Raw genomic sequence first — 16,653 nt, forward strand, 5'->3', positions numbered from 1 at the left:
ACAGTCACCTTAAAGTATAATTACTCAGAACAAAAGAACAAAAATGAATACATTTTCCTCATATGAAGCACCTTGGGAGCCAAGCCTGAACTAAGACCACAACCATTCCTCCTTGGTAAAGATTCATAGTCCACATCTAGTTAGGAAACAGCCTGTTCTAAATCAAATGGGTTGGTGTTTCTGAACTAGGAAATGCTTTCTTCTGAGTCTATCTTAATCTAACTTTGTGTGACAAAAGAGCAGGCAAACTGCCCCTCCATACTGGTTACGTAAATCTAAGTTTTCATCTCAGTATGAAATATCGTTTTCTAGCAAAATGAGAGAAGTGTCACTTAGAATGTGAGAGGGCAGAAGGCACAGAATGGCTTTGCAGTAACCCTTGTGGCCCTCATGGTTTCAGCAGACCAGCCCAATGGAGTACTTCTGACAGCTGTTGTCTACATCCTTAGGGCCCTGCCTGGTCTAGTCTTCTCTAATACCCACTATGGGGTGAGGAAAAACTTTTCCACAGAGAAACCAGCTACCTCCAACAATGTGTGAGAACACAGATGACCACTGGGATGCCTTTAAATGAGCTCTCACCACCATCTTGCCACCTTGCTTTCTCTATCAGCACCAACATAACGGCTAAAAAAAACACTGGCACATAATGTGGGCATTTCTTTGTTTTGAACTAAAACCCTACCACAAAAAAAAGAAACAAAAATTTATTGGAGGTGGCTTATGGGTGGAGAAGGCTCTTATTAAAGGCAATCACTGAGAAGGAAATAATCAGCAGCATTTCAAAAGGATGTCATTTACCACCTCGCTGAAGAGAGACACAGGCAACCTGGTCTTCTCTTGAATGCTCCTGAGGTCAAGGGTGACAAAATGCTAAAACAAAACACATTATACTTGACAAGTAAACTGTTCCCCCCACCCCAGGAATATAAAAACAGTTAAGTCATCTCTGATGTCTGAGATACATCTTTCTTTTTTATTTTATGTGCATTGGTGTCCTGCCAATGGGTTATCAGGTCCCCTGGAACTAGAATTACAGACAGTTGTGAGCCATGTGGCTGCTGGGAATTGAACCAGGGTCCTCTGGAAGAGCAGTGAGTGCTCTTAACAGCTGAGCCATCTCTTCAGCCCTGACATCTGAGATAAACATCTTTTGTGTATAATGTTACGCTAAAAGCACAGATTTCTCTACTTGAGAAATCTCTTATCTGCCAGGCATGGTGCTCTAGCTGAAACTGCAGCACACAGGAAGCAAAGCAAGAGGCCACAAGTCTAAAGCTACCACACACACACAAAAAAAGTTATGTCTATTTTTAAACAGAATTGTATCCGTCAAGCTGCTCAAATCTATACCTAAGCAGCTCTATAATCCAGCGTTTGCCGCTGTGCCCTGCCTATCACCACTGAGCCCACACAGCAGCAGCTTTTCCCTTCTAGGCTCAACCTTCTGTAGTATCCATAAAAGGTAAGCACCTGGTATTTTAATAATGACAGTCTGAGTAATTATAAAAGTATGGCTCTCCTACAAGGTTTGTGAGGGAAACTTTTTTGAAGACTCCATAAAATACATAAGCAAAGAGAAATTAAAACATTCTCTAGGAATTCTAGTTGGCAGCTTTTAAACTTGCAGTCTTCCATGAATCTTAAATATAAAAAGTAAATTTAGTTACAATAAAAAAATGACTAACTCATTACCAGACTTTAGTAGGGAAATAAGAAGTAAAATTCCAGTTTAAGTTCAGAGCCTTTATTTTTAAAATATGGGGGATAAATAATGCAGCCAATTTAAATATGCAATTTAGGGATAAAGGAAAAGAAAAACTATGGTGGTGGAATGAAAGACATCCTTTAGCAACTCACATGCAGCTTTCAAATATGAAAACCCTGTGTACTGTCAGGATGGCTTTACCACAGAAAGAAAGCATTTGGTGGCTAAAGAAGAGCAATTTTGAAACTTGCTCTAAGCTCATTAGCTAGCTTTGCAATTGGCTGTAAATAACATTAAGCATTAGGACTCTACTTCATAAATATTCCAAGAGATTCTAAAAGCTAATGCCAAAGGCCATGAAGATTTTGGAAACCAGCACTCAGTACTGTTAGTATTGATCTGTAGCTCTCCCTAAGCTGCCTACAGACACAATAGTGGAAGCTCATTTCTCATCTCCTTCCCTCCATCTCCTTTAAATGTCAAAGGGAAGGTGCTACTGGAACTTCATAATAACAACAAAGACAAACTCAGAGAATAAGAGTCGCCCTAGGAATATGTGGAGACTGGTTCCAGAGTACCACAACCTCTTCCATATAAAATATGAGCATGCAGCCAGGCAGTAATGGTGCACACCTTTAATCCTAGCAGGGCAGGTGGATCTCCAGGTTCAAAGCTAACCCTATCTACAAAGCAAGTCCCAGGACAGTCAGGGCTACATAGAAAACCCTGTCCCGCAAAATAATTAAATAAATAAATAAATATTAAAAAATAAAATAATATATATGCATGCATACACACATTCACATGTGAGCACGCTCAAGCTCCTCATATGATAACGATGCAGTATTTGCATATAAGTTACACATATGCTCTTCTCCCCCGGCCCCCACCCCCAAGACAGGGTTTTTCTATGTAGTTTTGGGGGTTGTCCTGGAACTCCCTCTGTTTACCAGGCTGGCCTTGAACTCACAGAGATCTGCCTGCCTCTGCTTCTCAAGCCATGGGATTAAAGGCGGTGCGCCACCACTGCCTAGCCATATGCTCTCCTTTAGGTCATGAGATGGGTATTATACTGCATTATTTATGTAGTAATGATAAGGGAAGTCTGTGTATTCTGCACAAAGCAAATTGTCTCAAGTGTTTTCCAACCACACAAGCCAAGCTCTCAGGTAAGAAGTGCTACATATTATTTTTTTAAAAAGCAACCTTTTCACAGAGTGAAAAGTTTCAAACCATTATATAGAATAAACCACAAATGAGGTACAGAAAATCCTTGGCTATCAAAATAGATAATTATCTCTCTATGTAGAACTAATACAAAGACACACTGGGAATTCAGTTGAAGCACAGAATGGGACACTCTGTGTTCCTTACCCTGAGGATTTCTCTGGAGATGTAAGCAATCCAGTCTTCTTTGAGTGTGTTTCCTTTGGTGTTCTTCACAAGGTCTGTGATGGATCCAGCCCCACAAAACTCCATAACAAGCTACAGGACAGACAAGACAGACTGAAACAATCACAGCCCAGACTGAGCACACACCCAAGTCAGAACACACAGCCCTGTTACCTACTTCCCTCAACACCTAGGCACATGTCTGAGCATGGTGGAAGCATCTGAGTGATAACAGGTTGCTTTACAGAGTACAGTCACCATGGTCTCTTCACAAAGAGTATATTCACAGTCCAGGAGACTGAGTGTGCAGGTGTCTGTTTCTTCCCTCCCTCTAAGAAAAATCTTTTTTTTTTTTTTTTTTTTTTTTTTTTGGGCTGGTCATCACTACCAGAAATCAGTATTCCAGCTCTTCCCTGAGTGCTGTTTTCTATACACTATGATCTTCAAATTACTTCATAATATTTCCTATTAACTGAGTTTAAATCAAGAAGGAAATGGTACTTTTAAGCAATTACATGGTTTTGAAAATACATATCTTTAATTGCTAAACATAGCAACAATTTACATCCCTCCAGCATGAGTCTGAGTTCCTTCCCCAGTCCTCACAGGTACCTGTGACTGCTTCTCCTTGACAGCTAAGGATGCTGAACCCTTTTTCAGGCATTGTTGGTAATATGCACTTCATTTGAGGCCTGTCTGTTCATTACTCCATCTACTGATTCGGTTGTATGGTTTACGACTTTTAAAAATATATTCTAGATATTAATCCTCCATCAGATACAAAGCCAGAAAAGATTTTCTTCCATCTATAAACCAGCTTCTTCGCTTGATTGCTTCCTTTGTTGTGGAGAACTTTTTAATCTTATGCAATTCCATTTGTCAACTATTGATATTATTTCCTGACTACTGGGTCCTTTCCAGAAAATTCTCGCCTATGCCTATCAGTGTCCCTATGTTGTCCTCTAACAGTTTCACATCTTACATTAAGACCTGTGACCCATTTTTTTTTTGGGGGGGGTACATCATTCTTCTGAGTGACTTTCCCCAGTATCATTTGTTATAGAAGCTGTTCTCCAGTCTGTGTTTCTGACATCTCTGTCACACATCACTAGATATGACTGTGCAGATTTGCTTCTACCCCATTCTTCTGTTAACCTCTCTCGTGTAGGTACCAAGCTGCTAATGTTTTCTACATTAACCTTTTAAAACTTATTAGAAAAAGCTATCAATCTATCTTCTTTCCTTATAAATTCAACACCTTCAGTTTAACTCATGCAACTCACACAAATGACAGTCTCTCAGTCATCATTTTGAATATAATTTTTTTAAGGCTGAATGTGTTGGTTCAAGAAATTTCCCTGGAATTTTCTGTTCATAATAAACTACTACCATTAATGTTTGTTACTAATGAATGACTGACAATACCACACTTTCTTGAGCTTTCTACGAAACAGCTTCCTGTAAAATGGCCTCTCATTCCTTGCCATAGTACAGATATAAGATAAGGAAGCTTAAGGATAACAAGCCCCTTTGGTTTCCTTTTGTTTTGTTTTCTTTCTCCAAGCCCTCTGTGAAGTCCTTAATTCCCTTATCACACTAACCACAGACAGAAATAATACCAAAGGCTTGCAAATGTCTACCTACCCAGAGCTGGTCATCGTGTCCTGGAGGGCTCTTCTTAATGAAAGCACCATAGTATGTTGCAATATTTCTATGATGAGAATATTTCTTTAGCATATTTATCTCCAGTTTGATTTCTTCCTCTTCATCCTTAAGAAAGAAACAAAACAAAACATGTGGCTTTTGAATGATTTGATTTCCTCCCACGCAAGCAAACATAAAGTGGCAGAAGTATACACTCCCTTCATTCTCAGCTCACCCTTCAGAGTGTGACCACAAGAGAAACAAGAGACAGATAAGCAATGTGATAACAGCAGGATGGACAGGGCAGTGCTCCAGGCTGTTCCTCCACTACCTGTGACCTCAGGTTATTTATTTACTCTCCTTCTCTGGAAGGCAGTTTGCTCGTGTGAAAAACACCCAACCCCACACCATGTAAAAAGGAAATTTCCTCCTTAGGAACATTTATGAATACACTTAAGAAGAGTTTTTACAAGGTATTAGACAGATGACAGCATGTGACTTCAGGGGGCAGTGTACAAGGTTCCATGGAGGGGGTGACCTCTGTATACAGGTTGTTTCAGACTAAGCTCTTCCTTATGCCTGCTGTCATACTAAGTTGAGCAGCAGGAGAAAAAGAGAGCCCTTGTGAGAAGATGGGAAGAGGAGAAGGAAACTGATGGACAAACAGGCACAAAAGCGTAAGTAAGTTGTCCTGTGAATAACAAAGGGTGACAAGTCATAGTCTCTGCCTCTCCCACACACACTTGGGGAAGAAAGCATATCAATCAGCATGGACACTTTATTCTGTTGTCTGCTGCACACACTGACAAACTTCCTCTAAGAGAGCAGGTTAAGGAAGCTCTATAAGTATCATTCAAATGCAGGGAAATTAGAATTAAAGTGAGAAAAAAACGTGTGTGTGTGTGTGTGTGTGTGTGTGTGTGTGTGTGTGTGTGTGTGTGTGTGTTCTCCTGTGCGTGCAAGCGCTCGCAGGAATCAGCCTTGTGGTAAGAAAGTACAATCTCTAAAATTCCTGATGCACTCCATTGCTTCAACTTTCTTAGATTTCTGCACAAACATACACACTCCACATTGACATTCTTTCCTTTTCATGGAATAATTTGGATAACATACAGGTGTGTGTACATGCATGCTCAGTAAAGCATTCGAGAGCACCCACACATGTGTACATGTGTACAGGCACAAAGTCTGAAGACATTAATTGCTTTAGGCTAGCATCTATAGAAGCTCTCTTAAAGCCTTAAAGAAGAAAAATATTATACTTTAAGATAACTATCATTAATTAGGTATTAAAGATTAAGACCAAAGGAAATGGAAAAACAAAAATATTAAATACAACTTCAGTTATACATTTTGCTTTAGAAACCAAATGCCTAAGAAAGCATGCAGTCATCTTAAAGCAGTGATTCTAAGGATGGCAGATCTCCTCCTGGGTATCACTACCAAGAAAGTAAGTTACATCAAATATTGGGATGTAACAGAATATTCTGCAAATACAGTGATCTTGTAATTTCCAAAGGCTGTCAACAAAGCAGCAGGGTCACATGACCAAACACAGGCTCTACAATGCTTCTCTTCTGAGCCCTGTATAGAGGAAACTCATACCAAATGCTTATCATTTCAACAAGTGACTCAAAGCAGCAGTGAACACTGGGACAATAATTATGATCATGGTAACTGTCTTAATTCTACACAAAACCAGCATTTAACCTGACTAATATAGAAAAAATGCTTCTATCTTAATTTTTTCTTCAAAGGAACTTTATATTAAAACAAAAAGGAATAATAATTAACAAAGGCAGAAAGAAATATGTCCCTAGCAAAACTAAGAATTCTTGATTCATAGAAAGGCTTTAATTGTGTCCTTTATCTGTATAAGCACACTCATATGTACAGAATAATACACATGACACATGAGAAGGTGGCGAGTCTGTTGGCAAGGAACATTTGGGGCCTGCTTACAAAGCCATCTAATGCCCTTCCTGGAACAAGGCCCACAGCTAAACAACACATGCTCCAAAGAGCCAAACGTCTACTGTTCCTTACAGTAGCTTGTAGCCAGGAGACCACAACAGAAACTAAAGATCTGATTTATTTTTCTTTAAATAAAAAAAAATCTATAAACATATAGAAATTGGAATGTTAGAGAAAAAAAAGAGTACATAAACAGGTATGGTGATGTGTGCCTTAAATCTAAGCCCTTTGAGGCCAGCTTAGTCTACATACAGAGTCGCAGGCCGAGGATACACAGTGAGACCTTGTCTTTAAAGAGAATATATGTACAAAACAATACTTTTAACAAGGTAGGGAAAAGTTAAAACATTAACTTTGTTTTACGTTCAATCGGCCAACCCTGAGTTCACTGCTGTATGAAACGTCCTGGTTTAGCGACATGTTTACCTGTATATCCCTCACTCCCCACTGTCTTCCACTCCCCATCTCCCTTCATTTTTCCCAGGGTCACTGTCCCACCCCACTAGTCAAGGGGTTCTACTTCTCGGCAGAGAATAAATGCTACCCAAGAGTCTCCCATAAGCAGCTCCAAGAAGAGTAATTAAGAATCAAAACAGTCTGACTAGCTGCAGTGCAATTTGAGTAACAGAAAGCAATTCTTCTAGGGCCTAGCTGTTCATCACTTTAAGACTTCAAAAGCTTCCAAAGGTACTTAATAGTTCCATAACCCACTGATTAAAAAAACAAAAGTGCATATTCTGAAGTTGTTAAAAGCTTAAGTTCAGTACTGTCCACTGGTCTGAAAATGTTGAGTATGTACATTGAGAAATATGATTAGTGGATTTTCATAACATTGCTTCTGTTAATTCTAAACATCTCTAGACAAAACACATTATTGTGCTCTGTAACCATGCTGCATATCACAAGACTCACACTGAAAGCACCTTCGAAACTGGGCTGGAGGAAGCCTGGAACCCCAGTATCTGGGAGGCGGAGGCAGGAAGACTATGCAAGTTTGTATAGTACATAATGGGACTCATCTCAAAAAGAGAAACTGGTAGGAGTCAATGAAATATAAGACCTTAAGTGCAATAAAATTTAACAGTACTTTATATAGGACTGAAACATTATCTAGAGATACAGTGATCATATTCATTTACTTGCCAAAATATGCCCTAGAGGTCTTGAGTAGTCAAGTCCTAAGCCATAAGAAACTTGACTACAAAGAATACTGAGAGGAAATCCTGGTCTCCTTTCCAAAGTACTGTTTTAGGATGATGTAATGTAATAGATACTCGGAACATTATTTCTGTTGTTTTTACGATTTTAAAATAGATGACTACTACACATCTAATAAAAAGACATCCAGCACCGGTTATTGTCATTTACTGACTTATGAAGGCCTAGCCTTGGAGAAAAAAATCGCATCAGAAATACAGATTTGCCAATGGGCTTTAAGCCAATTACAACTAGAATCTTAGGATTAATACTTAGCACTCAATATTCTACATTGTCTTTAGACTACAGCTATAATGAACCAAGTTTTAAGTTCCAATTTCCCTTTGATAATTAGTTTAAAGTAAGTTTGGGGGTTGAAGAGATGGCTTAGTAGTTAAGAGCACCAGCTGTTCTTCCAAAGAACCCTACTTCTATATGCAGCACCCATATAGAGGCTCGAAACCATCTAGAACTCCAGTTCCAAGAGGATCCAACATCCTCTTCTGGCCTCCATGGGGACCAGGTACGCATGTGGTACACAGACATGTATGTAGGCGAAACACCCATATATATAAAATAAGTAAACAAATGTTTCCTTAAAAAATTAATTTGGTAATCTCATTTCAACATTTATTTATTTTATTTGTTTTTTGGTTTTTGTTTGTTTGTTTGTTTTTCGAGACAGGGGTTCTCTGTGGCTTTGGAGGCTGTCCTGGAACTAGCTCTTGTAGATCTGCCTGCCTCTGCCTCCCAACTGCTAGGATTAAAGGAGTGTAGAGACACACACACCACCACCAAAGTAAACAAACACCTTTTAAGTAGAAGATACAGCAGTAAGCAGACTTGGGGCTGACATTTAACCAAATATTTGAACTGACAAAGCTACACAGAGAAAGTTTATACATCATCCCATGTGTCTAGTTTTGAGTCCAAATTACTGTGTCCTTCATATGCCAATTTAGGGGAGCCAAGATGCTCACAAATAGGAGGATCTTAAGGATGGGGTGGGGGCTTCTTCGAGCAAAAGGGAAGAGGGCCCTCTTCTGCTTTCCTCCATAGTGAGGCAGCTGCTGACCCCCACTTAGTGAGTTAATGCAGCTGGTGCCAATTAGCATTTTGGCCTCTGACCAACAGGAGCAATTCTCATAGAAAAGGTCTTTGTCTGGAGCTGGGCTCTGGCTGCGGATGAGCTTTCAGTTGGCTCCCTGGCTATCAGAGGATTGGGGGCTGGGAGGAGCCAACATCTGCACAGCACTAATTTGCACAAGCAGCTATAGTTGTAAATGAGTCAAATGAAAAGCACTGCCCACTTCACCATCTGAGTACATAGGATGCACACCATTAGTTTGCTCTTTGTCTTTTAATGTCCCCTTTGGTGGTGTTCTGAAGTAAGTTTATTTGCAGTGCCTTCCTTGAGTATGCTAGGTAAGAGTTCTACCACTGTGCTAACATCTCCAGCCTCTTTGTGTTCCCTTAAAATGTTGCTTTAAACCCTTACTGTCTAAGTTCTCTCTTACTCCCCTGATGGCAGGACTGTCTGATCAGAGACAGGCAGACCTCAGAGATGCTAACTGGGATCCATGAGGACTGAGAAAGGTTTGGAGCTTACCATCTTTCCACCTGCTTCTTTACAAAATTAAACATCAGCTATTGACAGTTGAACAAATGGAGGGGCAACTGATGGTCTTTGTGAAGCTGGAGAAAAGGCTGATAAAGAGAGATAGTCTCTCTCGAGGATTTCTGCACTGAGATACACTGGAAACAGATACACTTAAGAACAGTTTACAGTCAGTTGCTACTCAGCTCTTCCTTATGGCTGCAAACTGACAGAAAATAAAATCCCTCAGTTTACAGAGTCCTGGTAGATTTGAGTATATTACTCAACACAAGCCAAATTAAAGGTAGCACAGAATCAATTAAGTTTAATTTGATTCAAACATAAAAAGTTACTCATCTTAAATTCACCATTGAACAATATGTAAATGAAGAAAATTTTACAGATTCTAGAAGAGGATATATTTTAAAACAAAATTAAGATTATGGGATCAGGTCATAAGAATGGCAGTCTTCAAAATTAATCCTCACCCAAATCACTCAATTGCTACAGTAAAAACTCATGAAAATTAAAGTAACCAAAGTGAAAATCATAATATGCACAAAAGCTTACTCAAGATATAGAAGAAAAACACTCTCTTGAACAATCTTATATATTAAAGTCACACTCTTTTAATGTAACTGAATCAGTGTGTTTCTTCTGGTAATGGCCTTGGTTTGAAGCTCTTCTTTGTCTAACGGCACATCTAGTTAGAACAGCCCTCAGAGAGTCTTCTACATCCTTTGTCTTACAAAGTCCGTCCCTTGCTGACTATTTCAATCAGACCTTATTAGTAACCTGGTTATCTAGCAATGTGATTCAAAACAAAACAAATAACACCATGGAATAATGAAACAGACTTAAGACTGCAACTACAAAAACCAGCACAGTGAGCAGAACCCTTTCCTTTTGATACACCACCACTCATCTGTAAAATCCTTGGAGGATTGGTGCTCCCATGAATGAGACCAAGAAGTCACAGAGGCCCAAAGCACACCTCCGTGATAAAGCCCAAAGGTGCAGCACCTGATGATTTTCATCAAGTCCAACAAAATACAACTTTTTAGGTCCCTGCACTACTAAATTGTTCCAAAGTTTCATGTCAACTCCCAAGTATCATGGTCAGATCCAATCTATAAGGCAAAAATACCACAGGTCTAAGTGTTTTCAATGATACAACCTCAAATAGTTCAAATCTATTTCCAAAACCAAATTGTGATTACACTTCAACATTTTTAAAGTGATTATACTTCAACATTTTTAAAGACCCAAACTTTTAAATTATAAGAAAACAAAGCAAACAAACAAACAGGAATCCAAAATCTAAAACACCCAAAGCTAGCAAAGCAGTTATGACCTTGGCAACAAAATGTGACCATCCACAATGTAAATGTGCACAATGTTTAGGAAGCTATAAACAGGGTTAAATAAGTACACATAAGACAAAAGGAGGAAGAGAGAGGAGAAGATTCTAAAGACTATCTCTAGGTTAGCTTCTTCTTTAATCTCTAATTTTCTACATGGCCATGTAATATTTAACTAATTCTGAAAAAAAAAATGGTTATGGGACAGGAATGAGGTCCAAGAAGAATGAAGCACGAGAGAATTTTCTGTCAATGGTCTGCCTCCCTGTGTGTCTCCCATCCTCTGTATGCCATCCCTAATGTTGTAGGGTTACTGCCAAACTTGAACAACTGCCCAGCCTTACTAGGACTAGGCCAGAAGCACTACAAGGCCTCATACTTGTTATTGCTTCCTGTCTGCTGTGACGACCTATCCAGACCATGACCTAAAATGAGCGGTTTACAAAGTCAGTCATTCCCAGTAGGAAGAAGGGGAGATGCTCATCACCCTGCCTTCACCTCTCTGCCTGCCAGAGGCTCCCTCGTAGGGATGGATATAGCTTCAGGCCATCCAGACACTGGTCTATGCCAGTGGCAAAGTCCATGAAGCTCCCCATACTACACACAACAAGAAAGAAAAGAAGACTCTGCACTGAATAGTGTTGCTTAAACCCTACAAACAGATCCAAGTAAGGATGGCAAAGGGTAGCTAGCTACAAGGAAGTTATGAGTGGCCCCCTGTGTGTGCATCTGGAACTGGCCAGTCTGTAACCTCAGGTCACAGGAGCTCCTGCTTACTTACTTGGTATGCTCAGATAAGACTATGCTCTGAGAAGTATCTCCATTCAAAAAGAATAAAGGGACTTCTGCCAGATGATTTCCCCTCCTACCTAAACAACCAAAATTTGATAAATCCTGAAGAGGTTAAGATACCAGGCAATGATGGGCAAAGTTTCCTGCCTTGGGAGAGAGTCTAGACTAACCAAAATCAGGAGACTCAAATGGAGCAAGAAGAACCTGGGGGGATGGGGGGTGTTAGAGCAGGGAGTCTGGAGGATCTTCAGCAAGACATGAATAGAGGTTCAGAGAAGAGATAATTGTCTATAAAGAAAGCGGTAGGATATTGAACCCTTCTTGGGTTGCAGTAGAGCATCACCATCAAGAAATCACTTGGAGTAAGGGGAAGAATCCAGTTAGCAGGCAGCTGTGAAGAGAAACCAGAACTCACAGAAAAAGGAATAGTGCGTTCTGCATAAACCCAACTGGAAAAACAGTGTCTCACAGGGTTTTGAAAGCCAGGGTCTCAATAGTGGAGCAAAATTAGTCCTCAACTAAATGTTAATCCAATCCACAGTTAATGGTAATTAGCTAGACACACCCCCCCACGCCCCAGTCAAGAATATGAAAGTATAAAATATTTGAAACCAAGAAGGTAAAATTCATGGTGCCTGGCTCTAACTAGAAATTGCCAGGTAAAGAAATTAGAGCATACAAGCACATTGGAGAAGGAGATAAACAACCAGCAATCTATTCCTGGTGGTTGTGACTACTATCCTTGTTAGGAATACATTCCTTAAACAGCTTAAGACCCACTTGGTTTGATAAGGTGTACTATATTAAAACAACTTGATTTACATATGCTTCAAGTCCTCCAGAAGATGACAAAACTGTGGCTTCTGTTTACCAGGCTGCAATCTCACTATGCAGAACAGGCTGGCCTGAAACCTACAATCTTGCTGGCCTTAATTTCTGCTGGGATCAGAGGCATGCAGCACCAGGGACTAATCATGATTTAAAACAACAACAACAACAACAACAACAACAACAACAACAACAAACAGTATTATCACGCTTAGGAGAAAAATCCTCCTTAAAATTAATATTTGAAGTCACAGCACTTTTGATCAAATAATTTTTGTTGCATATCAACTGCTAACATGACAAGACTGAATCAAAAGTACAGATACAATCAAAACTATTAAATAGCCCATACTGGAAGCAATAATAGAATGATTTTTTATTTCTGACCTTAAAAGTATTAGTAAACAAAGATTTTTACTTAAATTTTATTAATTAAGATGTAATTATATCATTTCTTCCTTCTCTTTCCTTCCTAAGGCCCCTCCCACATACATCACCCCCCACTTTACTTCCTTTCAAAATTATGGTCTCTATACACATACACATACACATACACATACACATACACATACACATACACATACACATACACATACACATACACATACACGCACATGGAGTGTTGGAATGTTTTCACTGCATAAATATATAAATACATGGTCTTATCCTTTTATAGCACCCGCTTTGCTAAATATTATCCATTATATACAGCAATGATGATGTTTTGTTTTAAAAATAACATCAGCCAATTCCTTACATTCAGTTTCTTTACATCCAAGATAGGGGATCCATTCTTAGCAGGTGAGGCCAACCAGAGTTGTAAATTAGGTGTGCATGAAAATATCTTTCCAGTGTATATCACACAGCAAATATGTGCTGTAGTATTCCTACAGCAACCTATAACATAAGAGACAGTCCTGGTGAACACAGGCACAATTCCCCAGCATCACCTTCTTGCTAGCAGCATTGTGCAGACAGGAAATCTAAAACAGCTCATCAACTCACTGCTGTGATGAAGCAAGAGGACAGAGTAAGGATGCCACAGCCCAAATCAGCCAATGCCAGTGTAACCTGCTGTCTTCCCCACAGCCAGTTAGGCCAAACCTCTCGCTAACAATGAATAACAATTTGAGTCCTAACTTGATACACTGTTACCTCTATTCATACAAGGACACATAAAAACCTGCAGGTGCTCCTTCTTAGAAGAACAGGAAAGATGACTGATCTACAGAGACCAAAACAACTGGTAAGGAAAGACAACCAACTGTATTTAGCCACTGTTGATGCTAGTTGTGCTCAACAGTGTTACACCAGGGAGCACCACTACCATGAACTCTCCTGCTGCCACTCCCTTAAATGTATCCTAGGGTAGGTCCTGAACACACTGCACATCCTGTGTGTATCTGATCAGAGAATAGTTGTAAGACAATTGTTTAAGATGTGAGATTTTGCTGGATAGAAAAATAAACTTTTACAGGATTAACATGATCCAATTCAAATGGGCAGACAAAATAAAACTTCTGAAGTTTTGAAAACAGAGATTGGTGCTACCTTAAGCCTATTACTTTAACTACCTCATGACCCTATCCAGCACTTTAAGAGAGCTGCATACCAATTATTTAAAGTAGAAGAAAAATATATTTCTATTTTAGATAATTAGAAAGGTAAGGGATTAAAACACTGTTTGATGATGAGTCATATTTTGGTCTAAAAGCAGCTCACCAACTTCAGATTAGGTTCTTTAGTCCCTTCTTTCATGGGTACAATGCAAGTAAGTAGACAGGAAGCAGTGGAACTCTCTGGAAGCAAGGTCTGGAAGAAGAGGCTCAGAACACTGCTGTTCTCCTCTGTCAGCAGACAAGTGATGCCACTCCCTAATAACAACACAGCCATCTCTCCCCAGAGACCCTCTCTTGGCACTCTAAATGACCATAAAGCAAAACACATGGTAAGAGTTTGTCTGGAGTCTCCTGAAGTTGGCCAAGTCAGAGCAATTGTTTTAAAACTGGAACTCTCACTAGAGACAAGAAACAGAACACACTTGTCAGAAAGAGGACCACCTACTATGCCATGCCTACATTCAAAGTAGTGGAACAGCAGGGCTGAGTTTCTGCATCAAAGGAAAATTAAGTCCATCACCATCATACACACACACACACACACACACACACACACACTCTCTCTCTCCCTCCCTCCCTCCCTCCCCCTCCCCTCCCTCCCTCCCTCCCTCTCCTCTCTCTCTCTCTCTCTCTCTCTCTCTCTCTCTCTCTCTCTCTCTCTCTCCCTGCAGGTCAGAACAATTACATTCATGGTCAAGCCTACACTAACTAACATGTCAAGAAGACAAAGCAAACCTGTAAGGAACAGAGGCTGCACACTGCACATTCAACAGCTGATCTTTCTATGAAACACTACACTCTGGACTAAAATAAGGCATCAAAGAACTATGGCTTCTGTGTACAGTTTTGCTGGCTAAAATTAGACAGATAATGGGGACAAGAAGCAGCTGACCACTCTAAGACTTATATAGCCTTTACCAAGAAAATATCTGAAGCTGAGGAGACAGCCCTGTCAATAAAATTATGTCACTTAAGATTTCATCCTTAGCATGGCATTGGTGGCACATGCATTTAATCCCAGCACTCTGGAGGCAGAGGCAGGCGGATCTCTGCGAGTTCAAGGCCAGTCTGGTCTCCAGAGTGAGTGCCAGAATAGGCTCCAAAGCTTCACAGAGAAACCCTGTGTGTGTGTGTGGGGGGGGGGATTTCGTCCTTGATTATTTGGAGAAATGAACTGTAAAATCTTGAGATAATAAGAAACAAACTCTCCAGGCCCGCCAAGCCCTTCCTCTTTTCAACGGTATTTGTGGGTTTTGGCTATCATAAAATTGTCAAGAACACAGAAGACACCCCACTTCATCCAACTGTTACATATTAAATATGGGCATACATAAGGGAAAATTTTCTTTCTTTTTGTTTTGGGTTTTTTGTTGTTTTTTTTTTTTTTTTTTTTTTTTTGAGACAAGGTTTCTGTGTAGCTCTGGCTGTCCTTGAACTCACTCTGTAGACCAGGCTGGCCTGGAACTCAGAGATCTGCCTGACTCTGTCTCCTGAGTACTGAGATTAAAAGATGTGTGCTGCCACCACCAAGTGAGGGGAAATCTTCTAAAGATCCTTTTAAAAATGCACAAGAGCTGCTAAGACCACATCTGTGACACAGCAATTCTCGAGAAATTTAATTCAAACCAAATTTACCCTGATGGTTTAGCTGAAGCTTCCACTGTTCTGTGTGCTCTTACAGTGTAGGAAGCTAGCACAGTCAGAGTATGCAGGCACTGCACAAACAAGCTGCCTGACAGGTGTGTACCAACAAGATAATGCCACTTCCAATTCACTGAAATCCTCGGGCTGCATGACAAAGTCAAAATCCTCTTGCTTTTTAAGTCATGTGCCTTCTATGTCCATTAAGTATACTTGGCATTATTCTATTAATTTTCATACAGCTGCAAGAGAAAACTACACTTTAAACCAGATATTAAGGTACTGATGCTGCTAAGCAAGTTATAGTCACTGGTCACAGACACTATGTTGCAATCCAGCTTAGTGACAGGTCAAGCAGCCAGTCATCTTCCTTCCCTGCAAATGAAGTGATGCGTGCTAAACCTGGTCTGTGAAGAAATGCTATCAAATGTACATCTCCTGGGCTCAAGCTTCCCCCATAAGGGGAAAGACACAGAACCAACAAGTTTAAAAATGAGTAGGTTTCAGTCATGGGCTATCCTGTTTCCTCTGTACAAGTCAAAATAATAAAAGCAATGACAATTATCTCGCCCTTTCAGGAGTATCTGTGAAGGAAAATGTTCATTAAATCTTCAGTATAGACAGTGGTGCTGAGGATTCCCCCTTCAAGGTCCTGCACACCAACCACAAAACAACTACAAGTAAGAAGTAAAAACTTCTGTTCAGATATCACGATGAAATGACTTAAACTGGCCTATTCTTTCAGAATTCACATCCTAAAGCCAGCCCACCTAAATACAGGACAGAGTAACTACACATAAACAGAGACTGTGCACACTATTTACAAGCTCAAAGACAGCAGCTCACTGGGAGATGCTAACTGAAAGGGGGAGGAGGGTGTATGAAATTCACATCTGAGAA

General features: G+C 40.0%; 1 protein-coding gene across 50 annotated transcripts in view; it reads right to left on the reverse strand.

The window, feature by feature from the left end:
- The window catches only part of Map4k4 (mitogen-activated protein kinase kinase kinase kinase 4), a 145,919-nt gene that overhangs the window by 56,108 nt on the left and 73,158 nt on the right, over positions 1-16,653 (reverse strand). For all 50 annotated transcript variants that reach the window (XM_027386768.2, XM_027386775.2, XM_027386774.2 and 47 more), the window contains exons 4-5: positions 4,745-4,870; positions 3,083-3,193 (exon numbers count right to left, since the gene is read on the reverse strand). In XM_027386768.2, coding sequence (XP_027242569.1) covers positions 3,083-3,193; positions 4,745-4,870 — 237 coding nt within the window. The remainder of the gene's footprint in view (positions 1-3,082; positions 3,194-4,744; positions 4,871-16,653) is intronic.

This window comes from Cricetulus griseus, assembly GCF_003668045.3.
Source record: "Cricetulus griseus strain 17A/GY chromosome 1 unlocalized genomic scaffold, alternate assembly CriGri-PICRH-1.0 chr1_1, whole genome shotgun sequence".
Classification (NCBI taxonomy): domain Eukaryota; kingdom Metazoa; phylum Chordata; class Mammalia; order Rodentia; family Cricetidae; genus Cricetulus; species Cricetulus griseus.